The following is a 26,956-nucleotide window of genomic DNA, read 5'->3' as shown; positions in this document are numbered from 1 at the left end:
ATCTGTAAGGTGTGTTGTTTTTAGCCGCTGAGCTTGTGGTGTTTGTTACAGCAGCAGTAGGAAACTAGGGCATCAAGTGCCTGGCACAAAGAATCCGAAAATGTTAGCCCTTTGTGATGGATGGGGACACTGAGACGAGTGACTCGCCAACGCCACTGGTCAGGGAGCACAGAGCCAGAGTTACAACCCAGGGGGCGTTTGTTCCTTTGTCAAACGGTTACTGGGGCTTCCCGTCCATCTGTGTCCATCACTGCGGAGAGTATTGAAGGCCTTCTGGGATAATAGTATCAGCTGCCACTTGGGGCGCATTGCTCTGTGGCGGGCTCTGTTCCAGGGCCTTTGTGTGCATTCCCCATTTGAATCTTCCCAACTCGATGAGGTAGAAGTTGTTACTTACGCCATTTTACAGGTTAGGAAACTGAGGCCCAAGGAGTGAATTGAAACCATTTGCTCCAGGATCACACAGCAGTAAGCAAGCAGCCCTGGGAGGACTGGACACTGTTCTTGGCGTTGGGGCTACAGTAGGGAATGACCCAAATGTTGTCCCTGCGCTCATGGCGCTTGGAAGTCTAGTGGGGGAGACAGACGCTAGACAAAGACAAATAAAACCTGTAACTGTATAATATCCAGTGGTGACAATGAAGGAAAATAAAGCAGGGTTAGGGACCAAGAGTAGCACCTGGGAGGAGGTGAGGGAGGCTACTGTGGTTGGTCTGAAGAGGTGACAACTGAGCACAGACCTGAGTGATCGAAGGAGCAGCCCTGTGAAGGTTTGGGGGAAGACTGATCTAGGTAGGGGGATGGCAGGTGCAAAGGCCCTGAAGTGGGAAGGAGCTGGCTTATTCTTGGGAAAGAAGGAAGGCCAGCATGGCTGGAGGGGAGCGATCAGTGTGGCAGGAGGCTGAGAGGTCACACTGGGCACCACCACACACCAGCCCAGGGCTCAGAGCTGGGAGCAGTGGTGGAGGCAGGGGAGTCCCCAGGAGGCCAGCTCAGCACAGCCTTGAGAAGAGCCTCCCCTCAGCACCGCCTCTTTCTGCAGCACACCTGGGCTCTGGCAGCCTGCCTGGGCTCCCATCCCAGCTCCGTGCTCACCAGCTGTGTGACCCGGGGACATTGCATAACCGCTTCCTGCCTCCGTGCGTTCATGTATGAAATGGAGATAATAATAGCCCTGCCTTGCAGAGCTGTTGCGAGGAGAGACGACTCCGACGCACATGTGACTCGTCTGGCACATCGTGAGCACTTTGATGCAAGCTGCAGTTGTTGCTGTGGTTGTTACCGTTGTGTCAGCCCCCTGCAGAAGGAGGCTTATGATGACAACCCTCCCTTTTCACACTGAGGAGGCTGCCGCTCAGAGAGGTTGTACCTTACCCAGGGTTGCACAGTTTGGAAGTGGCAGGGCTGGATCTGAGCCTAGCCTTGCCTCACCCCAAGCCCAGGCTCCTTCCTCCCACCTGGGGGTGCTCCTGTTTGTAGCAGTGTGCAGGCCGTGTCTCGCGGCCTCCTGACTGGGAGGTGAGCAGGCACGTAATGGGGACATTATGTGGTCCCAGGGCCAGGGCAGCGTCGGTGGTGGACTGGGTACCTTGGAGGGTTGTAATAACTTGTCATTCTAGGATCTGAATAAAAGCCCCAACAGGGGAAGTGGGAGACTTGCCTCAGCTGTTCCTAACTGCCTTCTGCCCCTGCACGGCTTTCTGTGCCCTAAGTGTCAGAAGGGAATGGCAGGTCCTGGGGGGAGGCCACCTGCAGGTGGCTCTTTCCTTCTTTCCACGAGTAGTTATCGAGCATTGACTAACAGTGCCCCTGACTGACAGCAGTAGAGTGCCTGCCACATGCCGGGCCCTGTGGCCACAGTATTCATGTGGGTAATCAGATCTGGTGATCGTCCCCATTTTACAGATGAGGAAACTGAGGCCCCACGAGGTTAGCTGGCAAGGCCATATAGCTAGTGTGTGGCAGAGCTGGAATTCAAACCCAGGAGTCGATGGTGAGCAAAACCACACCAGGCCCCTACCCTCAGGGAGCTTCCATGGAGTCCTTGTGATGGGGAGGGAGGACAGGTGTGCCATCTGTCTGTATGATTATTTGAATAAAGTCATGACTCTGGCAAGTGCTCCCAAGGAGTGCTCCACGGCGGCACGTCATAAGCCGGTCCAAGCTGGTCCGGCAGAGTCTGGAGGGGTTTTATGCATTCATTCAGGGAATGCTTTTCGAGCTGCAACTCTGTGCCACACCTTGTGCTGTGTGCAGGGGACACAGCGGTACCACTCAGGCCCGGCCCCCACTGTCACAGAGTTGACCTTACAAGGAGATATGGCGGCCCCGATGGGGGTCCTCCCACCCCTGAGGTCCCACAGCGAACCCAGGGGCAGAGCAGGCCCTGACAGTGGCCTTCCTCTCTCCCGCAGCTGGAGAAGGAGGAGCAGATACACAGCCTGGACATCGGGAATGATGGCTCGGCCTTCGTGGAGGTGCTGGTGGGCAGCTCGGCCGGAGGGGCCGGGGAGCAAGACTACGAGGTAAGCCGGGCCCTGAGATGGGCCCCATGCTGATCCGAGATAGGCTCCACGTTGATCCAGGCCCCAGGCGCCCCCGGGGCCTCCTGGGTGTCAGGCCGGGTCGAGGATGGGTCGGGGATGAGTCACACGTCAGTTTGGAATGCCTCTGTTAGTCACTGTTTGCAACAAACGTTTACAAGAGGGAATGCCTTTTGCTCTACTATGAATATTAAAAAAAGTCGGCATCGTGCTTTTTTACTGGCTGAATTCGTTAGAGCTGGACTGGTAAGATCATAGTTATCCAGCTGGTTAATCAGTGAAATGTTTTTGGGTAGAAAATAAACCTACTGTGACAAAGAGAGTTTACAATTTTAAGTGATCAAACCAGTTTCTGCAAGGTGTGTTTTTTTTCCTTTTTCTCCCCAAAGCCCCCCTGGTACCTAGTTGTATATTTTTAGTTGTGGGCCCTTCTAGTTGTGGCATGTGGGACGCCACCCCAGCGTGGCTTGACGAGTGGTGCCATGTCCATGCCCAGAATCCGAACCGATGAAACCCTGGGCCGCCAAAGCAGAGCGCGTGAACTTAACCACGTGGCCACTGCCAGCCCCGGCAAGATGTGTTTTTTTCTTGCGATGAGAAGTTGTTTTTAACTGAGCCAATGTTTTACATTCAAAACAATGCACAGGTCAGAGTTTTGACAAATGTATCCACCTGTGTCCCTGTCCCCAGATGCAGACATGGAGCACTCCAGCTTCCCTGACGGTTCCCTCCTGACCCTTTGCGGTCACTCCTCCCTCCCCCAGCTCAGGCAACATCTCTCCTCTGTCCCCACAGACTAGTTTGGCTGGTCCTAGAATTTCATATCAATGGAGTTTTACAGTCTGTGCTCTTTTTTGTGGCTGGCATCTTTCACTTTGAGATTCCATGCAGTGAATACGTCAGGGGCTGTTCCCCTTTGTGCTGAGTCGTGCTCCACTGTAAGCACAGACCAGTTTGTTGATCTGTTCTCTTGTTGATGGCCATCTGGGCTGTTGCCACTTTTTGACTATTACGAATAAAGCTGCTGTGAACATTCTTGTACAAGCTTCTTATGGAGATCTCTTTGGGGTAAATATCTAAGAGTGGAATTTCGAGGTCTTGGGGTAGACATATGTTTTAACCTTATTGGAAATTGACAGTTTTCCAAAGTGGTTGGACCATTTCATATTCCCTTCAGCAGTATATGAGAGTTCTAGGGCTCCATATCATTACCTTTACTTGGTGTTGCCAGTCTTTTTAATATTTTAAACCCCAGCCGTTGAAATGGCACATAGTGGTATTTTATTATGGCTTTAATTTGCATATTCTTGACAAGTAAAGGTTAGAACGTCATGTAACCTTTCATGTACTTATTGGCCATTCATTTATCTTATTTTATGAAGTGTCTGTTCGAGTCTTTTGCTTATTTTTTATTGGGTTGTTTGTCTTTTTGTCATGGGCATGAACATGTATTTTTTTCAGGGTTTTTTTCCCCAGATATGTTTGTTGCATATTTTTCCCCCAGTCTATGACTTGCCTTTTGATTATCTTAAACAGTGCTCTTTTTGGCTTGTTTGTTTGTTTTTTGTTTTGTTTTGGTTTTTTGGTGATGAAGATTGGCCCTGAGCTAACATCTGTTGCTAATCTTCCTCTTTTTGCTTGAGGAAGATTGTTGCTGAGCCAACATCTGTACCAATGTTCCTCTCTATTTTCTGTATGTGGGATGCTGCCACAGCATGGCTTGATGAGTAGTGTTTAGGTTCACGCCGGGGATCCCAACCCGTGAACCCGGGCTGCTGAAGCGAAGCACAGGAACTTAACCACTATGCCACTGGGCAGGACTCTTGATGAGCAGAAGCTGACGAAGTCCAATCTATCAAGGTTTTTTCACAAATACTTAGTGCCTTTTGTGTCCTATAAGAAATATTTGCCTGTCCCAAAGTAATGATGGTAGTCCCTGTATTAGTTTCTTATTGCTGTTGTAACAAATTACTGCAGATGCAAATTCCTGCTAAAAACAATACAGATTTACTGTCTTACAGTTCTGGAGGTCAGGAGTCCAAAATCAGTCTCTGGCCTAAAATCATGGTGTCAGCAGGGCTGGGTTCCTTCCTGAGGCTCCGGGGGAGAATCCATTTCCTTACCTACCCCAGCTTCTAGAGGCCACCTGTGGGTCTAGGCTTGTGGCCCTTCCTCCATCTTCAAAGCCAGCCATCACATTACTCTAACATCTGCTTCCACCGTCTTTCCTCTGACTCTGACTCTCCCGCCTCTCTCTTTCTTATAAAGACCCTCGTGATTACACTAGGCCCACCTGGATAATGCAGGGTAATCTCCCAATTTAACATCCTTAACTTAATCTCAAAGTCCCTTTTGCCGTATTCACAGGTTCTAGGGATCAAGATGTAGACGTCTTTGGAGGGCCGTTATTCTGTCTACCACCATCTCCTGTGTCTTCTTCTAGAAGCTTTATATTTTTAACTTTTACCTTTAGATCTCTGATCCATCACAAATGAATTTTTGCATATTATGTGAAGTAGCAGATGAAGTTCATTTTTTTCCCTTTTGTTTTTTATGTTCTTTGAAAATACTTTTTTTTTAAAGACTTTTCTTTTCCCATTGAATTGTTTGGTTCTTTTGTTGAAAATTAATTGACCACATATATGGAGGTTTATTTTTGTACTCTCTATTTCATTCCACTGATATGCATGTTTATCTTTATGCCAATACCACACTGTCTTAGTAATGAACATTGATAGTATGGGCCGGCCCCGTGGCTGAGTGGTTAAGTTCGCGAGCTCCACTTCAGTTGGGGTTTGCCAATTCGGATCCTGGGTGCTGACCTAGCAGCGCTCGTCAGGCCATGCTGAGGCGGTGTCCCACGTAGCACAACCGGAAGGACCTACAACTAGAATATACAACTATGTACTGGGGCTTTGTGGAGAAAAGAAAAAAAAAAGAGAAAGATTGGCAACAGATGTTAGCTCAGGGCTAATCTTCCTAAAAAATCCAAAATCTTAAAAGAATTTTTTTTAAATATTGATAATAAATATTGATAGATTGTGTTGAACTTCCGACTTTGGTTGTCAAGATTCTCTTGGCTATTCTAGATCCTTTGCATTTATTTCCATATAAATTACAAAACCAGCTTGTCAATAACTTTATTTCAGACCTACAGAAAAGTTGCATAAATAGTACAAAGGATTCCCATATACTCTTCACTCACATTCCCCGAATGGTAACATATATGTACATATTTTTTAATGAACTGGAGGTAAGTTGCATACATGATGTCCCTTCATCCCTACTGACTCCACTGGATATTTCCAAAAAACGGAGACATTTTCTTACCTAACCCCAGTACAATTATCAAAATTAGGAAATTAACATTGACATGGTACTCTGTCTTCTGATCTCAGAGCTTATTCAGATTTCCTTCGTTGTCCCAATAATGTTCTTTATAGCAAAAGAAAATTCAGAATCATGCATTGCATTGATTTGCCGCATCTCCTTGGTTTCCTTTCAGTGGGTACAGTTCTTGCGACTTTCTTGGTATTTCATGCTGTTGTCATTTTGGAAGAGTAGCAGTCAGTGATTTCGTAAAATGTCACTCATGGTACAAAATGTCTGACGGTTCCTCATGATTAATTTATGTTATACACCTTTGGCCAGAATACTGCAGAAGCGATGTTGTGTTCTTGGTGCATCAGATCATGAGGCACATGCCTCTGACTTGCTTCATCACTGGTGTTAGCCTGGATCATTTTGTTAGGTGGTGTGGGCCAGGGTTCTCTGCTCTGAAAGTACTGTTTTGCCTTTTGTAATTCACAAGTATCATGTGGGGAAATACTTGGAGACTATGTAAATATCTTGTTACTCCTCAAACTTGTTCTCACTAGTTATAGCATCCATTATTGATTCTTGCCTAAATTATTGATGCTATCGAAATGATTTTTTTTAAATTTCCTTTTCCAGTTGTTGGTAGCATAATAAAGGTACGGTTGATTTTTGTATATTGATCTCGTATCTTGTGACCTTGTTAAATTTACTTATTAATTCTCGTAGGAGAGTCCCTTGGGATTTGTGTAGCTCTCTGGGGATTTTCTACATAGACAATCATATTGTCTGTGCATAAGGACAGTTTTCTTTCTTTCTAATCTTTATGCCTTGTTTCCTTTTTCTCATCTTATCACACTGACTGGTATGTCTAGTACCATGTGGAACAGAAGTGTGAGGGCAAGCATCCTTCTCTGGTTCCTGATCTTAGGGGAAAGTGGTGAGCCTTTCACCATTGAATGTGATGTCAGCTGGAGGTTTGTTTATAGGTGTCCTTTGTCAGTTGAGGATGTTCTTTTCTAAACCTGCTTTGTTGAGAGCTTTTCTCCATGAATCTGTGTTGAGTTTTATCAAGTGCTTTTTCTGCTCTACAAGGTACATTTTAACAAATGAGGTTTGCCTTCAACATTCTTAGTCTCAAGGTTATATAAGTGGTAAAAAGGTAAACTGAGGCACGTTAAATTTTAAAGAGTTTACTTGAGCAAATGATTCAACTCAGGCAGCCCAAGCTGAAAATGGTTAGGGATGCCCTGTGGGCATGCCAGAGCAGAGGTTTTTATGGAGAAGACACGGAAGCAAAGCAAAGCAATTATTTAATTGGCTGTAGCTTAAGTGGTTACCTTATTTGGGAAAATCTAGTTATTCATCTATTTTTTTAATTTTTATTTTTTTGCAGGGAAAGATTGGCCCTGAGCTAACATCTGTTGCCAATCTTCCCCTTTTTTTTCCTCCCCAAGGCCCCAGTGCATGGTTGTGTATTCTAGTTGTAAGTCGTTCTAGTTCTTCTGTGTGAGCCGCTGCCACATCATGGCAGTTGACAGATGGATGGTGCGGTTCTCCACCCAGGGGAACCCAGGTCGCTGAAGCAGTGAGCACCGAACTTTAACCACTAGGCCATCAGGGCTGGTTCTGTTTGGCTATTATGATAGTTGTTCTTGCATTGCGTTTTCTCAGATTCGGGAACTTCAGTTGGTTGTATATGATGAATTGTTCTTGCATTTCATTTTCTTGGATTCGAGTGCCCTGACTCTGGCTTAGATTTTGGTTTGTTTACATAGGTCACCAAGGCACTAGAGTCACTCACTCTAATGGCCTCTTTCTTTAATTGCTTTAACAAAGTCAGTAGTCTTTGGACTATAAAAAAAAAAGTTTGCTGTTCTTAGCAAGCAGATCAAAATTCTACTTTATAGAGATGAAAGCAGAATAAGTGCGTTCTTAGCTAACATTTTATTATATCCGGTTTATTATTCACCCCTTTATCTATCTAGCAAGATGGAACGACCTGCTCAGGGCTTTGTCTTTACCAAGTCTGAAAATGCCTATGCCGTTAGTCTCCCGTTTGTTCAAGGTTTTTAATTAAACTTCTGCTGGAGCCTCGGGTTTTTGTTACAATTTCCAGCCAAGACTGAATTAAAGACTTTGGGGCTTATAATGTTTGACTTCCACCCAGAAACTAGATAGGGCTGGAAGAGCCAAGAAAGAAAAGGAAAAAGGATGGAGCAGGGCTGGTCGACGTTGATGTCACCTATACAAATCAAGCGTAAGGCACATATTGGGATAACTAATACCATTTTATACAAAATCAACACGTTCTTGTTTCTCCCCTCCAAATTCTACAAAGGAGATACGTAAGCTTTCGAGGTTAACACGGCCTAGAGAATAAAGGCTTAATCCTGGGACCGTAAAGACAGTGTTAGGTAATAAGACAGACTGATACCTAGAGTTATTTTCTTTTTCTGATGAATGGGAGGAGAGTGTATTCAGAGGAAATCTACCTCTTATATAGGGAGCAGCTGCCCGCCAGAGTTTGTGTTGCCCCTTCATTTTAGTCACTAGGTGATAAATTCACCTCCCCTGTCAGCTCCCTTGTCAGCTCAATCAGGCCTTTTATAAACAAGTATAGTCAAGGCCAGGGAAATGGCTTCCCTTCTGTATAATTTTCTTTGTCGTTTCTTTTTCATAATCAGAGCTGAGCACAAAGAGACATGTAGTTATGTTCTGGTTTTCTCAGCAAAAGGCTTTTGTTTTCTAATTTCACAAATTTCACAGCATGTCTGTTAGAAAGGAGACTAAGTAAGAGATATACCCAACTAAAATTGGCTTACTGCATAAGAATATTTATTGTTTCTTTGGGAGGGAAGTCTGGCATTAGGCAGACCCAGAGTGGATCTGGCAGCCTAACAAAGTCAGTGTGGTTGGTTGGCATCGCTTGATTCTTTTGGACTTGCCCTCGTGGTTACAGGATGATTGCTGCTGCTCCATCCATCACTTAGTAGCATCCAGTGCAGGAATTGGAAGAAATGGAATGGCAGAAATTCAGTGGCTCTCTTCCATCCTGTGTTTCTCTTTAATGAGGAAGGAAAATCCTTTTCAGAAGCCCTAGCAGTCTTCCTCTTAAAATCACATTGGCCAGAACCAGCTCACGTGCACATCCTTGGACTGGCCATTGGCAGAGGGAATTGAGTTTTTAGACAATCATGATTCATCCCTTAGTGTTGGATGTACAGCTATTCCACTGTTTTTCAAAATGGCCTGGTCAGTTTTGATTGTCATTTGTTCCATCATACTGTCAGTATCTTCATTTATCTCTTTAAACTATTAAACATACTTACTTTTATATTGTATGTTCAATAATTTCAATATTATGCAGCCTCTGTGGGTCTGAGTCTGCAGTTTGTGGTTTCTGCTGACCCCGAGTCATGGCTGTTTCCTCCTGCCTCATGGGGTGTGTGTGTGTATTTCTAATTGTTAACGTCTGTCCTTTGGGACTGTGTCTCTGGGGGATCTTTGAGGACTTGCTTTGAAGTACATTCCTCCAGAGAAGATTCGCCCTGATGTCAGGTGATACTGTGTACGTGGGACCATTTAAGATGTTCCGCTTGAGTTTTTCTATGCAGTTAGCTAGTATGAATTTTTGCTCCAAATCCTTAGGAATTCTCCAGAGAGAATTTTTCATCTTTTCTCTGCTGTCGTCCAGAGCTCGGGCCTCCTCGTGACTCTCCACAAGGCACATTTTCCCATTTTACCCATGGAGGGTGTTGCCCATGGAGGGGGCCCAGCTCTGCATGATTTGGTGATAGTCTCTGAGATGCTCTTCTTTCTTGCTTGGAGCCCAGGCTTTGTCTTCTGTTTCCCCTGCCACCACCACCTAGGGTCCTTTAAAATCAAGCTCTGTGCCACCAGGGCAAACACCAATATCATTGCCACACACTGTATCAGCCAGGGTCCCACCAGGAGACTGACACCACACCAGTTATTTTAATGGAGAGAATTTAACATAAAGAATTAGTAACTAGGTACAGCTGCCCCTGCGTATCTGCCAAGGATTGGTTCTAGGACCCCCGTGGATACTCAAGTCCCTTATATAAAGTGGGCATAGTATTTGCAAATAAGCTATACACATTCTCCTGTATACATTAAATCATCTCTAGATTACTTATAATAACTCATGCAGTGTAAATGCTATGTAAGTTGTTATGCCATATTGTTTAGGGAATAACGACAAGAAAAAAAAAGTCTACGTGTTCAGTGCAGACGCACCCATCATAGGCCTTCTGATCCGGGCATGGTTGAATCTGCGGATGCCGAGCCCACGGACGCGGGGCGACTGTACTGAACTGAGGGGGCCAGGAGACTAAGGCACGATGAAGAAGGAACTGCAGGGAGCAGCTACCACCCCGGGGGTGGGGGAACAAAAGGAAGGGGTTGGAATTATTGAAACTCAGCTGTTTGGAAGCTTGGAGGTGGGGTCCAGAGAGCTGAAACTCAGATCCTGAGGAGGGGGCCCTCGGCGGCTGGCGCTGGTGGCCCGGAAGGAGGTGCAGTGAGGCCGGTTCTGCGAGTTGGGAGGCTCCAAACAGGATTCATCTGCCACCGGGAGAAGGAGCCTCTGCAGGAGCACAGGCGCCCGGTGGTGCTGCTCACGGGTCGGGGAGGAGGAGCAGGGGGAGGAGGAGCAGAGCCCTCCCTCTTCCAGCCTTGCAGCCTCTCCCGCGCCCCCTGTTGGCAGAGCCTGACAAGGAGAAGCTGAAGCGTCCCTGCCCGGCAACCCAGAGCTGAGCATCCGAGGGGGCGCTTTAGCCGACAGACACTCAGTCAGCCGCTGGTGCAGCTCCCTGCCTCTTTGGATCCTGTGCTCTCAGTTCCGACCTCCGATGACCTCCGATAATGCCCCTGGCCTTTCTGCTGACTCAGCCGTGCTTTTCCCAAAGGTGTTGGACCATTGCGCCTGTCGTTGTGAATATTCTCTGCTGGGAGGGTTCCTGAGGCCCTGTAGCCTACCATTTGGCCAGATAAGGGAGACTCTTTGGAAGAATTGAGAAAGGATCGATCAGATCTGGAAGTAGAGGGCTCCCTCTGGGGCCTGTGTCAGGGGAGGACTGGCCAGAGGCCCAGAAACAAGAGAAGAGTCTAGAGACCTTGAGGCACATCGCAGCGCGAGCTGGATCTGGCGACTACCTGGCCCTCACTCAGGCCCCCCTGCCCCCTTCCTAGCCCCTAGGAGGTGTCATTTAAACCAGCCAGCCCCGGTTCTCATTCACTGTGCCTTCTCCCAGGTCCTTCTGGTCACCTCATCTTTCATGTCCCCTTCCGAGAGCCGCAGTGGCTCAAACCCCAACCGCGTTCGCATTTTCGGGCCTGACAAGTTGGTCCGGGCAGCGGCCGAGAAGCGCTGGGACCGCGTCAAAATTGTTTGCAGCCAGCCCTACAGCAAGGTACCTAGGGTGCGGGCTAGGGGCGTGGGGTCCTTGGTCCTGGGCAAGGAGAGAGCTGAGGGGCCAGTGTTGAGTTGCAGAGGGCTGGGAGGATGGGGAAGCTGGTCTCCCCATGGGACTGTGAGGAAGCTGGGTCCTGCCGTCCCCGAAGTGGGTTTGAGATCCCCCCATAATGGGAGGCGTTGTTTCCTGGAGGGAGTACAGGGAGGGTGAACTGCAGGACCTCCCAGGGGAAGTGGAGGAGGGGCAGCTGACTTGTTAGGGGGTCTGGTAGAGTGGGCCTGGGAATTAACATCACGAGATCTGGAGTCAGGTGACTGGGTTCAAAACCTGGCTGTACCACTTCTCAGCTGTGTGACCTTGGGCTGGTGACTTAACCTTTCTGGCCTCAGTTTACAGATCCTTATAGGGTTGGCGTAAGTTAGGGATGCTAAGCTATGGTAACAGTGACACTGAGTATGTCATGACAACACACGATAGAAGTATACTTCTTACCCATGGAACTGCCCTGGGAGTGTTCAGCCGGTCATCCAGGGACCCTGGCTTCCATCTCATGGCTCTGCATCCAGCTATTGGAGGGGGAAAGAACCTGGAGCATTTCTGTGTTCCAAAAGAGGCACATGGCGTCCCCGCCCCCCGCCATTCCACAGGCAGGAATTGGAGCACGCGGGATGGATTCGCTTGGACACCCAGCAGCCTTTGCCTGTTGCTGTGAGACTGGAGGAGCTAATGCACAGGAAGGGCTTAGTGCCGAGCCCGAGCCAGAGTTAGGGCTCAATAACAGCTTGATGTTAGTAGAGTCGTCACTGTCATCTGGACACCTCCGTAGACATGTGTGTCCATAAGAGGGAAAGAGCCAGAAAGGGGTTTCCCTAAGTGAAAGGGGCTTGGGGAGCAGGCCTTTGTCCTTGGCCAGACTCCCTGACTCCCAGCCCTCCTTTCCCAGGACTCTCCCTATGGCCTGAGTTTCGTACGGTTTCACAGTCCCCCAGACAAAGATGAGGCAGAGCCCTCACCCCAGGTAAGCTCCACCTGCCACCCCCAGAGCCTTCTCCCTACCTCTTCACCCCTGACCACTGCACTGACCTTGCGGGACCTTAGAAGGTGACCAAGCTTGGCCAGTTCCGCGTGAAGGAGGAGGATGAGGGCGCCACCTCCCTGAGACCTGGGGCCCTCTTCTTCAGCCGGAACAATAAGACTTCCACAGGTGAGTGCGGAACATTGAGTCCTGAGTGAGTATAGGGCTGGGGCCTAGACTCCTGGGTCAGAGGGAGGAGGGGCTAAGGGCCTGGACTCCAGGGTCTGAGGGAGGAGGGGCTGGGGGCCCGGACTCCTGGGTCTGAGGGAGGAGGGGCTAAGGGCCTGGACTCCAGGGTCTGAGGGAGGAGGGGCTGGGGGCCCGGACTCCAGGGTCTGAGGGAGGAGGGGCTGGGGGCCGGGACTCCTGGGTCTGAGGGAGGAGGGGCTGGGGGCCCGGACTCCAGGGTCTGAGGGAGGAGGGGCTGGGGGCTCGGACTCCAGGGTCACTGCAGGGTTTTGGGAACAACACTCTGTCCCATGGATAGGAGCTGATGGGTCTGAGGGCCTATCTCTCTCATCCTGGATCTACTTTGTTCCTCTGTAGCCACAGCCAGTGACCCAGCAGGACCCAGTTATGCAGCTGCTACACTACAGGCCTCCAGTGCCGCCTCCTCAGTGTCTCCAGTCTCCAGGGCAGTAGGCAGCACCTCCAAGGTGAGATCATCAGACCCTGGTGGGGTGGAGGAGGAGGAGAGAGGCTAGAAGGCTCAACTTATCCCTCTGCCCAGCCTCAGGAGTCCCCCAAAGGGAAGAGGAAGTTGGATTTGAACCAAGAAGAAAAAAAGACCCCCAGCAAACCATCAGCCCAGCCCTCACCACCCGCCCTCAAGAGACCCAAATGTGAGCAAACTGGATTCCTTGTTCCGATAGGGTCCTGTGCTCTGTGTCCTAGGGGAGGAGTTGCTGGGGGCCTGGACTCAAGGTCTGAGGGAGGAGGGGCTGGGGGATGGACTCCTGGGTCTGAGGGAGGAGGGGCTGGGGTCTGGGCTCAAGGTCTGAGGGAGGAGGGGCTGGGGTCTGGGCTCAAGGTCTGAGGGAGGAGGGGCTGGGGGATGGACTCCTGGGTCTGAGGGAGGAGGGGCTGGGGGATGGACCCCTGGGTCTGAGGGAGGAGGGGCTGGGGGATGGACCCCTGGGTCTGAGGGAGGAGGGGCTGGGGCCTGGGCTCAAGGTCTGAGGGAGGAGGGGCTGGGGGATGGACCCCTGGGTCTGAGGGAGGAGGGGCTGGGGGATGGACCCCTGGGTTTGAGGGAGGAGGGGCTGGGGTTTTGTTGCAGTAGTGCTGACTGAATCTACTCTTTGGCTTCTCCAGTGCCAGCTCCCACTCGATCCCCAGCCACCGCCCCAGTCCCTGCTGCAGCACGGGGGGCAGTGCCAGGGAATTCCCGAGGAGAAGGCAGCGAGCCCAGGGGACCCCGAGCTGGCCCACAGGAGCTGGGGAAGATCCTTCAGGGTGTGGTGGTGGTGCTGAGTGGCTTCCAGAACCCCTTCCGCTCGGAGCTCCGGGACAAGGCCCTAGAGCTGGGGGCCAAGTATCGGCCGGACTGGACCCCAGACAGCACCCACCTCATGTAGGCCTGGGCCCTCCTCCCGTGCTCCCCACTGCTTCTCCTCCGTCTCCTCCATCTTGCTTTCTCTCTCTCTCCTTGTCTCTTCAGCTCTCTTATCCTCTGCCTCTTTTTCTCTCTGATTCTTCTATCTTTCCCTTAGTCTCCCTGTGTCTTGTTTCTTTGTCCCGTATCTGTCTCTTTATCTCTCACTCATGTCTCTTTCTCCCTCGCTCTGTCTCCCTTGTCTTCCTCTTTCCCCTTCACCCCTTAGATCACAGCTGACCGACACCCTCCATTCTGCTCCCCCATAGCTGTGCCTTTGCCAACACCCCCAAGTACAGCCAGGTCCTAGGCCTCGGAGGCCGCATCGTGCGGAAGGAATGGGTGCTGGACTGTTACCGCATGCGTCGACGGCTGCCCTCCCGGAGGTGAGGCCTCACTGCACGCGTGTGGTAGACATGTGTACACACGCACACACATACACACACCAAACCTGCCCCTTATCCCCATGCTGGGCAGTGCCGGAATCTGGAGAGAAATCAGACTGGGGCCTGCCGGTAGAGGACACTGCAGCCCAGCCCAGAGTCAGCTGACTTCTGAGAGGAGGGGGGCCCTTCCGGGGGCTCTGGGAAGTCTGCTCAGTGGAGGAGGAAAAGAACTTTGCAGGCTGTTCAAACAGCATGCGCAGAGGTTCAGGCGGGAGAATGGAGTGTTGGGGCCTGTTTAGATTCATTCAAAGCAAGCCCCTGAAGCTCCTGCTTGGTCCCAGGCTGGGCTGCACGATGCTGGGCCCCCGGATGTCAGGTCCTGCCCTTGAAGCCCTCTGACTTTGATGAGGGGACCAGACTTGTTATAAAACAGTATGGAGGAAGGCCCAAGTGGAGACCACAGGGGGTGGGCCGTCTTCCAGGACAGGAGGTTTTCCAAGCCGAAGAGAGGCAGAAAGCATGCTGGGTGGAGGAGCTGAGGTTGGCTCAGCCTGGTGTGTGCCCCGAGGAGTGGCAGGTGGGGCTCAGCTTGCAGTGGGAGCGGGAAGTGGCAGGAAAACGAAGCTGGGGGCAGCAGGAGCCACGGAAGGCTTTTGAGCTGAGGGCAGGGTCAGATCCAAGGCCTATGGATTGGAGGGGAGACTTGAACTGTGAAAGAAGACAAGACCTGAGTGTGTTCAGAACTGGGCCTGCGCCTGGCATATTTCAGAGACAGTCTGCGTTGGGGAGAGGTGGAGTCAGGGAGGCGGGTGGGGTCAGCTGAGAACTGGGCTCCATCCAGCTCCAGAGACACCTCATCTGTCATATGGGAATCCAGACATCTCTGGAAACAAAAGTGCTTTTCTAGGTTTACCACAAACTCATTTGGCTGGACGATCATCCTGAACTGATGTGGGGCTGTTTATGGACTTTATTTATCCCATTAAGTGCATCAGCATATTTATTACAGAAATATTAATGGATTGGATTTACGGGGCACTCCCTTATACTCCACTCAGGGGTGTTATGTAACAATCTATACGCCTGCCACTTGCCTCTGTCAAGTCTGAAAAATTCAAAATTCTGAAACTCATCTGGCTCCAGGGGGTTTCCTCTGTGAGCAGTGGGAAGCCACAGAAGGTTTGAGGGGAGCAGAGCCAGGCTCTGCTGTGAGGGGTGGAGGGTCAAGGAGAGGCTTCAAGTGGGGACCCCAGAGGGGGCTGGGGCCTCGGGTGTGGAAGGAGGGATAGGATGGGGATTTCTTTAAGGACAGAGGAACTGGGTTCGGATCACTGTCTGCCTGGGAGGTGAAAGTGTGCAAGGAAGAAAAGGCAACTAGACAAACAGTGTTGGATTTGCCACTGGGTTTCGACAAAAAAAAAAATTCAGAAAGCACTTTATATTTTTAAAAATTGACGATAGAAGGACGACGCCGGGGGATGGCTCTCCTCACAAGAATCCCAAATTGAGACTTTGAAAATCTTTTAATTCAAAGCATTTTCAAGAACAAGCTTAGTAAACCTACCATTGATTCCTCAATCAGCGGCTCCACTTACATCCTCTGAGTTTCCCATGAGCCACCATTTTACAGCAAGTGTGACTTCCCTGAAGAGCGTTTCAACAGCTTTGAAACAACCCTCCAATGCTCAGAAGGGTCTTAACGTGCGCACCATGAGAGGGGAGCCAACTTGTTCATTTGCTTCTGCCGCATGCTGCTGCCCTGTGATTAGGGGCCAGTTGATTAATCTCTCTGGGCCTTAGTCTCCTCATCTGTAAAATGGGGCTGAAAATAGTACCTACCCCAGGACTCAGTGACTCCGTTTGTTGTACGTGTTCAGAACAGTGCCTGGCTCATAGGAAGTCACATGTAAGTGTTAGCTGCTGCTGTTATTATTGGAACCAGGAGAATTCTTTTCCCGGAGTGTCAGCGGCTTAAGGAACCATGAATATAGTGTCAACATCTTTACAAATGTATTTGCTTTTGAGAATTTTCCCTTAATTGGTACACATTCCCCTAATGAAAAAGTGACTTTAATTCTGAAAGGGGAAAATTATTTGATTTTTTTTCCTTTCTGCAATGGGGCATTTCTTCCCCAAGAGGGAGGGGAAGGCAGGGAGTCTCAGGTCCCTGGTGTGGGTGGCTGGGGTGGCTGAGGGTCACTGGGGCCCTTCCGGAGCTGGGAGGAGGGGCAGGCTGGGAGAGCGGCCACGATCGTGACCCTGAATATTTAGTAAATGCTAGTGGCTCTTGCTTCCTGAGCACCCTCCCTACCTCCCCCACAGGCCACGATATGCTCTTTGTCTGAGGCCGATTCCTCCCCTAGGTACCTCATGGCAGGGCCCGGCTCCAGCAGCGAGGACGAGGAGGCCTCTCACAGCGGCAGCAGCGGGGATGAAGCCCCCAAGCTTCCTCGAAAGGTCTGATGCCCCCTGCCTGGGGGTGGGAGGGTGTAGTGGGAGGAGGACGTGGGTCTGTTGTGGTACCCCAAACCCTCCACTCCTGCCTGCTTCGGGCACACACCCCAAACACACTCACACCCACGCTGTTCCTTCCCTTCTTACTGACCCACCCTCCCTCCCCAGCGCCCCCAGACCAAAACCAAGCCCCCGCAGGCAGCAGGACCCAGCTCACCCAAGAGACCTGCAGCCCCAGAAGAAACCAAACCAGCCTCACGGGGGCCCCAGGAAGATACCGACACTGATGGGGAGCAGTCAGGTCAGCGCCGGAGGGAGGAGGGGCTGGGGGCCTAGACCCCTGGGTCTGAGGGAGATGGGGCTGGAGGCCCGGACTCCTGGGTCTGAGGGAGGAGGGGCTGGGGGCCCAGATCCCTGGATCTGTGGGAGGAGGGGCTGGGGCCTGGACTCCTGAGTCTGAGGGAGGTGGGGCTGGGGGCCTAGACCCCTGGGTCTGAGGGAGGAGGGGCTGGAGGCCGGGACCCCTGGGTCTGAGGGAGGAGGGGCTGGGGGCCCAGACCTCTGGGTCTGAGGGAGGAGTGGCTGGAGGCCCGGACCCCTGGGTCTGAGGGAGAAGGGTGTGGGGGCCCGGACCCCTGGGTCTGAGGGAGGAGGGGCTGGGGGCCTGGACCCCTGGGTCTGAGGGAGGAGGGTCTGGGGGCCTGGATCCCTGGGTCTGAGGGAGGAGGGGCTGGGGGCCTGGACTCCTGGGTCTGTGGGAGGAGGGGCTGGGGGCCGGGACTCCTGGGTCTGAGGGAGGAGGGGCTGGAGAATGGACTCTTGGCTCTGAGGGAAGAGGGGCTCGGGGCCTGGACCCCTGGGTCTGAGGGAGGAGGGGCTGGGGCCCTAGACTCCTGAGTCTGAGCGAGGAGGGGCTGGATCCCAGACACTGGACGTGGGGGAGGAGGAGGCAGAGGCTCTGTAACTGGATCTGGAGGGCAGTTGAGGCTGGGGGTTGGGATGCCTCCTTCTGTGCTAGGGTGTGAGACTGGGAGGGGGGTTTACCAGTTTTCCCAGGAGACAAGGCGGCCCCTCCCGTTGACTAAACTTCCACTCGCAGGCCAGGACAATGGGGCGGATGATTCTGGGGATACTGAGGATGAGCTGAGAAGGTAGGGTGGGGGTTGGGGGTCAGGGTGGCCCTGGCCTTGGGTGGAGGGGGATCTGGTCTGCATGCTCTTCCCCAACCCCTTTTGGCTCCTCCAGGGTGGCTGAGCAGCGGGATCAAAAGCAGCCGCCTGGCCAGGGGGAGAACGGTGAGGACCCATATGCAGTATCCACGGATGAGAACACAGACAACGAGGGTCCCTCAGAGTCTCCTGACCTGCCCATTCCTGAACTCCCAGGTAGGAAATCCCTCCCTCCCTCTGGAAGAGGGATTTGTCCCTCAGTTCTTGGCTGTAACTTAAGCCCAGCAGCCTTGGGATCTCTGCTGTCCCCTGTGACTTGTGTCCCCTGATGCCCCGGAACCCCACTACCTGCCTTTGCCACCTCTTTGCTCTCTTAGGCCTATTCCCTTCCCTTTGGCATCCTCTTATGACTTTCCTCTCTGTCCCCTTCCTGATTTCCTGCTGTGACTGCCCCTGTCACAGTCCAGTGCCAGCTTGCCTTTCCACTCCACTGTGAATGGCCCTGCCTCACTGGCCCTGCATCAGGGCTTCGCCCTCCCTAGGCCTCAGATCACCTGGGGGGCTTTTAGAATCTGCAGATGCTCAGAGCCCACCCCCAGGTTCAGTTTTGTGGGTGTGGGGTGGGGCCCGGGCACACAGGTGACTGGGCAGTGATCTCTGTTGGGACCTAGGTGGTGGTGGCATTGTTGTTTGTCATCCCAGACATGGATGCAGGGGGCATGGGATGGTGGCCGGAGTCAGAGCCACTGCTGGTCGCAGATGGAGGCAGTCACGGGGTCTGAGTGGAGGCCAGATTCAGCGGCCACTGGAAGAAGCCATTTTCCCCTGGTTCCTCATGGGTGATGGGCAGTGAAGTCCCTTGATCCTCCAAAGCCCCATAAGTGGCAATCAGCAAATTGATGGCCTGGAAAGTCATGTCAAAAGAGAGAGAAGGAAGAAAGCCAGAGAAAGCACTGGTTGAGAAGGCCTGAGCCAGCCCGGGAAGAAGGGGCAGGCTCTGAAGTTCCTACCCCAGGCCCAGCTAATGAAGGGGCTCCAGCCCACCTGTGATTTAAGAAAAAATTTGCAGATTTGTGTAAGAAATATGTTGCAATAATAGTAATTGTGTCTTTTACCATTAAAGCAAAGAAAGGGGGGAAAAATCTCCCAGAAGGCTCTGGTGGGCCTGGCCGAGAACCACCGCTGTCACCCCGCTGGGTGTGTGTGAACGCCCCTGTGCAGCCACTGCACTGGCCCTCCTGTCTTGCCTCCAAGGGTTCTGTGGCTCCAGCTGGTGTCCGGAACTCCAGGGGTCTCACACTTGGCTCTTGCACCGTTTCCCCTGCAGACTTCTTCCAGGGCAAGCACTTCTTCCTGTATGGGGAGTTCCCTGGGGATGAGCGGCGGAAGCTCAGACGCTATGTCACTGCCTTCAATGGGTCAGTCTCCAGGGGTGGGCAGCGGTGGGGAGGGGATGCTGAGTCCAGGGGAGGGGGTGGGAGGCTGTGGGAAGGAAGGCAATGGGAGGATGGAGCAGGGGCCTACCCTGCAGGATGGGCACAGGGCAGCCACGGATGCACGGCTTCGCCTCAGTTTTCCCTGCTCAAAGTGAGGCTCCCCACCTGAAGGATTAGGGATGAGGGAGCTATCGGTGTTGTGGCTGGGCAAGACTGGCACGTGGGAGGATGGGGGTCCACAGGCAGCCTTGGGGGACACAGTGGGGTTGGAGAGGACAGCCTTTGAGAATCACTGGGGAGCAGGATGCTAGAAGAGGGGACGCCAATTCTCTGCCTCTTTTCTTTTCCCACCAGGGAGCTTGAGGACTATATGAGCGACCGAGTCCAGTTTGTGATCACGGCACAGGATTGGGACCCCAGCTTTGAGGAGGTGAGTCCCAGAGGGGCAGGGAAAGGGGGACCCAAACCCCCATGCCTCCCCTCCAACGCCCCTCACTCAACGGGTTCCCATATGCACCCCACCCCACGCTGCAGGCCTTGATGGACAACCCCTCCCTGGTGTTCGTCCGCCCCCGCTGGATCTACAGCTGCAACGAGAAGCAGAAGTTACTTCCCCACCAGCTCTATGGGGTGGTGCCCCAGGCCTGAAGTATGTGTTTGCGCACATGTGCGTGCACACATGCACACACACACACAGGATGCGTTTAATAAAGGTGACTTGGTTTGGAGCTGCTGTCCCTCTCACTTGGGACTCTCCCAGAACCTCCAGAAGGCCCATGGTTTTCTGTCTTATGTTTGGTTTTTGCTTCCCCTCTGAGCGCCAGGTCTCTGGGCTGCCTTAAGACTCCTGTCCTGGGGTCCTGGAGAGAATGAGGGGCCCCCTCTCAGGCGTCTGGTCGGGAAGGAGCTCTTTGCTACCTCTCCCTGGCCCCTCAGCCCTATGGTGGCAGGTGGCAGGGAACTGGGCATCTGACACTCAGCGCCCCGCCTTGGCTGGTTCTGACCCTCAGCCCATTCGTGCACGTGGCTGTCCCCGTGGGTCCTGGGCTAGAGGCTGGGATGCTCAGGAAGTGTGCCTCTCCTGAAGTCTCAGCCCCCCAGGCCAGGGACATCTCCCTTCCTCTGAGCGTTTCAGAAGGCCTGTATAACTGCTGCCAGCGTGGTTTGACATCACCTCACTTGGGAGGTTCACTGGGGGGAAGGGGCATTTGAATCAACCCACCCAAATGCTGTACCCCCTTCAAGGCTCCACCACACTTCCAGTGGGAACTGAGCTGGGTGTTGGAGAATCAGGGCAGAAGCAGGATGGTGTTCAAGGCAGGGCCATGGCGTGGGCAAAGGCCGGGAGCTGGGGCCAACCCAGTGCCTGGGGCAGTTGAGAGAGCATTGCCACCTTTGATGAAGAGGCTTTAGGGCCGAGGTGGCTGGAAAGGTGGACATAGCCCTTGCAGTTGTGCTGTCCAATGCAGGAGCCACTGGACAGGTGGCTATTCAAATTTCACTATAGTGAAATAAAGAACTCACTTCCTCAGTCACACTGGCCACATTTCAAGTGCTCAGTGGCTGCTGTACTAGACAGCACAGAGGGAACATTGCCATCACTGTAGAAAAACAAAGGACAGGGCTGTCCTGGAGGGCTGTGAATGCCAGGCCGAGAAGCCTAGACGTTATCCTGGGGGCGGGGGTCAGAAAGGGCTTTGAGCAAGGCAAAGGGCACGGGCAGAGCTGGGTTACAGCTTACCCCAAACTTAGTGTCTCAAAACAACAGAAATTTATGATCTTCCAGGTCTGGAGGGTAGAAGTCTGAAATGGGCCTCCTGGGCCAAAAATCAAGGTGTCGGCTGGGCTGTGTTCCTTCCGGGGGCTCTAGGGGACAGTGTGCTTTCTTGTCTTTTCCACAATCCACATTCCATTCCCCTTCCACGTTCAAAGGCAGCAGTGGTCAGTCGGGTCTTCCTCACACTGTGTCACTCTGACACTGAGCCTTTTGTCTCATTCTCCCACGGTTAAAGGTCCTGGTGGTTACACTGAGCCCACCTGCATAATCTGAGGTCATCTCCCCGTTTTAAGGTCAGCCAATTAGCCACCTGAATTCCTGATGTTACCTCACTTCTCCTTTGCCACGTAACCTATCCATAGGTTCCAGGGATTAGGATGTGGACATCTTTGAGAGGCCACCCACCACATGTGAGATGTGAGTCACCACTCTGATGGGGCTGACCTTCTGCTGGGGGAGAGACGGTGAGTGTGTCCTGCAGCGCTGGGCAGTGCTCAATGCCGTGAGACAGATAGAGCAGGGCAGTGTCACACGGTGAGCAGAGTGAGGGGGCAGGGCGGGGTAGTTCAGTTGGGTCATCGGGGAAGGCCTCTCACAGGCCTTACCCCTCTGCAGAGACCCGGGAGAAGTAAGGGAGCATCTGGGGGAACCATTCCAGTAGAGCAGAAGCAAGTGCAAAGGCCCTGAGGCATGTGCAAGGAGCAGCAGGGCCTCGGGATCCACCCTGACTCAGCACTGTCCCACTGTTTGGTTGCGGGCAAATCCCATCGCTCCTGGCCTCAGTTTCCCCATTTGCACATGGTAAGGTTGGACCGGATCAACACCTCTCGAATGAGTTCGTGCCCTTGAAACTTTGACCGTGGTGTGGTTGCTTTGGAAGAAAGTTTCCAGGACAGCTCTATATATAAACATGGATACCAGCCATACTGCTGGGTTTGGAGGAGAGACTGGAATCCTTACCCTCCCCCGGCCCTCCCCAAGGCCTTTCTGAGCAGCCTGCAGTCCAGCAGCCTGCTAATTTCCATCTGCCTGCTGGCTTCCCCCCCTTACCCTGGGTACTTCCACAAAGCACCTCTCAGTCCATCTTCCACACCTTTCAGATCTCAGCTCAAACATCACCTCCTCAAAAAGGTCTTCCCTAACCTCCATATAACAGGATGTGCCAGGTATACACTCTTACAATACTGCGTGTCTGTCATAGTTGTAACTTGATTAGTTTATGGTCAGATTTACCAGTCTTTTCCTCTACAATTTGCACTTTTTGTATCTTAAGGATACTTTCTCTACCTCTGAGATGACTAAGATATTCTCCTTTATTTCCATCTAAATGTTTTAGAGTTTTGCTTCTCAAATTTAGATCTTAAATCATCAGAAATTTGTTTTTGTGTATGATGTGAGGTAGGGGTCTGTATTAGTTTCCTATTGCTGCTATGACAAATTACCACAAGCTTAGTGGCTTTAAACAATACGACTTTATTTTCTTTTGTTCTGGAGGTCAGCAGTCCAAAATCAATCTTTGTGGGCTAAAATCATGGTGTTATTAGCAGGGCTGTGTTTCTTTTGGGGGCTCCAGAGGAGAATCCATTTCCTAGCCTTTTCTAATCTCGAGAGACTGCCCTTCCTTGACTCTTGGCCCTGCAGCACTCCAATCTCTGCTTCCATTGTCACATCTCCTCTGACTCTTTCACTTTCCTCTTCCCAGTATGAAGACCCTTGTGATGACATTGGGCCCACTCGAACAATCAGAACAATCTCCTCTCAAGATAAGACCCTTAATCACATCTACAAAGTTCTTTCTGCCATGTGGAAGCTAACATACAGGTTCTGGGGGTTAGGATGTGGATATCTGTGGGGGACCATTATTCTGCCTACCACAGGGTCCCATTTAATTTTTTCCATATCTCTCAGCTCACTCACAGATCAGCCTATCCATTCCCCACTCGTCTACAGCAGGGGTCGGCAGACTATAGCCCAGAGGCAAAATCCAGGCCACCTACTGTTTTTGTAAATAAAGTTTTATTGGAACACCGCCACACTCATTCATTTATGTATCAATGTGTACGGCTGCTTTCGTGCTACAATGGCAGAGTTGGGTAGTTGTAGCAGACACAGTGTGGCCTGCAAAACGTAAAAATATATACTGTCTGGCCCTTTACAGAAGTTGTTTGCCAATCTCTGATCTACACATGGGGACTGTCACATGTCAGGACCTCCTATAAGCACAGGTCTGTTTCTGAGCTCTCAGATCTCTTCCACTGGCCTGTCCCCAAGTCAAAACCACAGGTGTCATCACTACAGCTTTGTAATAATTCTTGGTGTCTGGTGGGGGGCGGGGGGCAAGGCTCCCCTTATTCTTCAAAACAGACTTGACTTCCTTACTTATTTTTTTGCCTCCACTTGATTCGTGTCCACTTCCTTCCCTAGACCAGGTCTGTCTTGTTCACTGCTGCGTTCCTGATGCCCTGTGCAGGGCCCAGCACACAGTAGGTGCTTAATTCATGTCTGGAGAATGATGAGCAGTCCACTGTTAGCTCGACCATCCTTATTTCATAGCAGGAGAAACAGGCTCCAAGAGGGGAGCTGACTTTGCCCGAGAGGGGGCTTGTGCCCTAATGGAGGCCTTCAACACTCCCATTTTATAGATAAGGCCTCTGGGGCCAGAGAAGTGACAGCTTCTCCAAGCCCCTCTGTTCCTAAGTAGTGGGTCAGGACCGCCTCCAAAGCTTGGGCTTTACAATGTTTTCATACTATCGGTAGTACCACATTTGTTCTTGCTTTTATCCTTTAGTATATCTCGTGAATCTTTCCATGAGTACATACAGAGCTGCCTTTTTTCCCTCCAGCTACATACTCCATTCTGTGGCTGTGTTCTGATTCATCAGCCACTCCCCTATCTATGGGCACCTGGTTGGTTCCCATCATTGGCCCCAACCATCCCGCTGCAGTGAACATCCTGCCTCTCGTGCCTGTTTCATGTACTCGAGTTTATCTACAGGATCAATTCTTGGAAGTGGAAGAGCTGTCATGAGCGTGTGTGCATTTTCAATTTTTTATAGATACAGGCAAATGGCCAGAGTGGAGGCGCTCATTTAAGCTCACAACAATGTGGAGAGGGCCTGTTCCCCACCCTCCTCACGAGCCCGCTGTAGGGGCCGTCTTTTTACCTTTGCCATAAGAAGGGAAAACCAGAGCCAGGGCTCCCAAACCATACCTTCAGGTTCATGGTTTGGGGCCCAGTGCTAACTCTCTCTGGGTGATGCCTTCCCCTCCCCCAAGCAGGTGAGCAAAGAGTTCCTCCAGCTTCTAAGCTTGAGCCCAGGATGAGGGGCCAACCTCCCTGCCAGCCAGCCGTCTGGGAGCAGCAAGCCCATACAGCCTGGCTTAGAAACACCGCCTCTGTATTGACGGGGCTGGCGGCAGCGGGGGCCAGGGAGCCCAGGGGAGGGCTCACTCTGGCTCCCCCTGGCTCTCAGCCGCGGGGTGGCTGCGTTGATGAAGGAGCAGGAGGCGTTTTTGGCCAAACGCCTGGCCGCAGCTGGAGCAGTGATGCCGGGCCGCGGGCTGGCTGCCCGGCGCGGTGGGGGGGTCGTGACAGAGGCGATGGGCAGCCAGTTTGGAAGGGAATGAAAAAGCCTTGGGGCAGTGCGGGCAAGGGTAGGGGCGGGCGTCGGTGGCATGGTGCGTGTGGCGGTGGGCCGCCAGCTTGGAGGGGTAGCAGAAGGACTTGGGGCAGTCGGGGCACGGGTAGGGGCGGGCGGGCGCGTGGGTCCAGAGGTGGGCCGCCAGCTTGGAGCGGTGGCCGAAGGCCTTCGGGCAGTGCGGACACGGGTGCGGGCGTGCGCCGCTGTGCGTGAGGCGGTGGGCCGCCAGCTTGGAGGGGTAGGAGAAGGCCTTGGGGCAGTCGGGGCACGGGTGCGGGCGGGCGCCGCCGTGTGCCAGCCGGTGCGTGGCCAGCTTGGACGGGTACGAGAAGGCCTTGTCACAGTCGGGGCAGCGGTGCGGGCGCTGGGGCGGGGGCCGCCGGCGGGGTCGGGAAGGCGCCCCCGCGGACAGAGCGGGCCCTGGAACCGACTGGCTGGGCGTCTGCGGCGGGCCCTGGTGGGGAGCTAGGGGACAGGAGAGCTGGTGGGCTCCAGGAAGCAACGCCCTGAGTCTAGGCCAGCCCCCGCCCGCAAGCTTGATATATTCGAGTGTACGTGGACACCTCAAGGGTCATACTGAGATTCCCCAAGTGACATGTTCCTACTCCCCACTCCCCCCATGCATCATCCTAAAGGGCTCCAAAGGGTTACCTAACTGGAACCCCAAAGCCACTAAGGTGTCTGCTTCTAGCATCTTCCCAAGTAATCACCCTAAAATCCCGCATGTCGTCCCCTCGTCCCTCCTGTAATTTTCTGAGCCCTATAAATGATCACTGAGAATCCCCAAAGATAACCAAGTGGGTTTCCCAGAACGCCGTGTTTTGGGGACCCCAAAAGGTCATCACCCAGAGCCTTCAAACTTTCACCCTGAGATCCCCTCAAAATGTGATTCTTTTAGCCCCAATTCCTGGAGAATGCCCCCTACCCACCCACAGGTGGCGCCGCTCTTACCTCCTCTCTTGGTCACTGGTTCCTTACCAGCGGGACGAGGATCGGTGTCCCCGGCCGCGGACTCTGCATCTCGCTCCAGCATCTTGCTGGCCCAGGAACCTAGAAGGAGGGCCTAGGACGGGGAAGGGGGCCACGCCGCCGGTGATTATCAGCCTGATGGGGCTGGGGCTGGAGTACCTAAAATCAGGGGTCAGTCTGATTCGGAGCGGGGTCTACTTAAGCCTGGCGTCCTAAGGCGAGGGCGGGCTTGAGAGAAGGCGGAGCTTAGAGCACCATGGGCGGGGCTTATACAAATCTGACCAAGAAGCAGCTCCTTTTGCAATTTAGACCCAGACTTGGATCCTTCTAGCTGACTTGGCGGGGCCTCTACAACTTAAGCTCAGCGGCCGTTCTGAGCGCCGAGCTGGCGGAACCTCCCCCACCAGAACCACGCGGCCGGGGAACCCAGGACAGGAGTGGGCGGACGTATACAAATAGGACCCAAAATCGGTTGCTTAGCAACTCAGGCCCAGGGGCGGGGCCTTCGAGCGGAGTGGGCGGGCCTTGTCCAACGCTGTCCCGGAGGAGGGGCCTGTGAGCTCAGTGGGCGGGATTTCACACGGAAAGGTAGCTTTACCCGGCTCTTGGGTTGGTCTCAGTCCACTGACGCCGCGTCAACTGCTTCCTTCTTGTCGCTAAGTTTCATCCCCGGCATGAGGCTGGGGCCGTGAGGGCTAGACGGGAGACCTGGAGGAAGACAGAAGGAACGTGGCGTGTGTTGCGAATCAGAGACCTCTAATGGACTTCTCCCTCGGGGTCCCAAGGGTCCAGGCCTCAATGCACCCTCCCAAGGCCCAGACACCAGGGCAGCCCCTCCGGAACCTATGCATCAGGACCCCAATCAACCCCTCTTCAGCAGGTCCTGGCGTGCTGTCCCCAGTCCACTTCTCGAAGACCCACGGGTCTGGGCCCGGACCCCTGCCTCGCTCACCTGCGGGCGGCCCCTCCCCGGGGGCGGGGCTCCGAGCCCCTCCCGCGGCGGCCACTGCAGCTGCGGCGCTGCCCTCGGACCTGGCGGAGCTGCACCGCCCGGCGCGCGCCCAGCGGTGGGAGGGGAGGGGCGGGAGCGCGCGCGAGCTGCCAGGCCCAGCCTTATTTCCATCCCCTCCTCCCACGCCGGGCCCGCGGGGGCGTCAGT

The 26,956-nt window shown here is 52.9% G+C and overlaps 2 protein-coding genes and 2 long non-coding RNA genes across 13 annotated transcripts in view; 2 read left to right on the top strand and 2 right to left on the bottom strand.

Annotated features, from left to right (window-relative positions):
- Nucleotides 1-20,181, top strand: part of XRCC1 (X-ray repair cross complementing 1) — a 26,645-nt gene extending 6,464 nt beyond the window's left edge. Inside the window, exons 3-17 of one of the 4 annotated variants that reach the window (XM_070222985.1) lie at nucleotides 2,415-2,525; nucleotides 11,135-11,293; nucleotides 12,240-12,314; nucleotides 12,398-12,500; nucleotides 12,918-13,027; nucleotides 13,108-13,213; nucleotides 13,686-13,944; nucleotides 14,235-14,351; nucleotides 16,715-16,808; nucleotides 16,974-17,106; nucleotides 17,905-17,956; nucleotides 18,051-18,190; nucleotides 19,302-19,392; nucleotides 19,765-19,840; nucleotides 19,945-20,181. In XM_070222985.1, coding sequence (XP_070079086.1) covers nucleotides 2,415-2,525; nucleotides 11,135-11,293; nucleotides 12,240-12,314; nucleotides 12,398-12,500; nucleotides 12,918-13,027; nucleotides 13,108-13,213; nucleotides 13,686-13,944; nucleotides 14,235-14,351; nucleotides 16,715-16,808; nucleotides 16,974-17,106; nucleotides 17,905-17,956; nucleotides 18,051-18,190; nucleotides 19,302-19,392; nucleotides 19,765-19,840; nucleotides 19,945-20,058 — 1,740 coding nt within the window. In that variant the 3' untranslated portion in view covers nucleotides 20,059-20,181. Of the gene's footprint in view, nucleotides 1-2,414; nucleotides 2,526-11,134; nucleotides 11,294-12,239; nucleotides 12,315-12,394; nucleotides 12,501-12,917; nucleotides 13,028-13,101; nucleotides 13,214-13,685; nucleotides 13,945-14,234; nucleotides 14,352-16,714; nucleotides 16,809-16,973; nucleotides 17,107-17,904; nucleotides 17,957-18,050; nucleotides 18,191-19,301; nucleotides 19,393-19,764; nucleotides 19,841-19,944 lie in introns of all 4 variants that reach the window. The other 3 variants (XM_070222984.1, XM_023649809.2, XM_001499867.6) reach the window with 3 other exon arrangements.
- Nucleotides 5,668-11,866, bottom strand: LOC138915719 (uncharacterized). Its single transcript, XR_011421874.1, has 2 exons — nucleotides 11,789-11,866; nucleotides 5,668-10,882 (listed from the first exon to the last, which is right to left on the bottom strand). It is a non-coding gene; the product is annotated as an uncharacterized lncRNA (long non-coding RNA).
- ZNF575 (zinc finger protein 575) lies at nucleotides 19,191-26,956 on the bottom strand. Of its 7 annotated transcripts, XR_011421871.1 has the most exons (5): nucleotides 26,750-26,933; nucleotides 26,396-26,505; nucleotides 25,780-25,891; nucleotides 19,499-19,575; nucleotides 19,210-19,327 (listed from the first exon to the last, which is right to left on the bottom strand). XR_011421871.1 is itself a non-coding variant. In XM_005596312.4 (4 exons), exons 3-4 carry the CDS (start codon nucleotides 25,859-25,861, stop codon nucleotides 24,635-24,637), a joined length of 741 nt encoding a protein of 246 aa, XP_005596369.2. In that variant the 5' UTR covers nucleotides 25,862-25,956; nucleotides 26,396-26,505; nucleotides 26,750-26,956; the 3' UTR covers nucleotides 22,641-24,634. The 7 variants fall into 7 exon arrangements, 4 of the variants coding, with proteins under 4 accessions (XP_005596369.2, XP_005596367.2, XP_001499906.4 ...); XR_011421869.1 differs by lacking the exon at nucleotides 19,499-19,575 and having other exon boundaries at nucleotides 19,191-19,327; XR_011421870.1 differs by lacking the exon at nucleotides 19,499-19,575 and having other exon boundaries at nucleotides 19,191-19,327; nucleotides 25,780-25,878.
- LOC138915718 (uncharacterized) lies at nucleotides 21,534-23,217 on the top strand. Its single transcript, XR_011421873.1, has 2 exons — nucleotides 21,534-21,651; nucleotides 22,890-23,217. It is a non-coding gene; the product is annotated as an uncharacterized lncRNA (long non-coding RNA).

Source organism: Equus caballus, chromosome 10 (assembly GCF_041296265.1).
Source record: "Equus caballus isolate H_3958 breed thoroughbred chromosome 10, TB-T2T, whole genome shotgun sequence".
NCBI classification, from domain to species: Eukaryota; Metazoa; Chordata; class Mammalia; order Perissodactyla; family Equidae; genus Equus; species Equus caballus.
Note: the sequence above shows the minus strand (reverse complement) of the source record. Positions and strands in the feature narration are given on the sequence as shown.

What these genes read in the sequence shown, in the direction of transcription:
- ZNF575 (XM_005596312.4), bottom strand. Translation starts at nt 25,861, where the DNA reads ATGCTGGAGCGAGATGCAGAGTCCGCGGCCGGGGACACCGATCCTCGT. An exon ending in ACCAGTGACCAAGAGAGGAG is followed by an intron (nt 25,294 to 25,779) that starts GTAAGAGCGGCG and finishes CCTGTCCCCTAG; the next exon opens with CTCCCCACCAGGGCCCGCCG.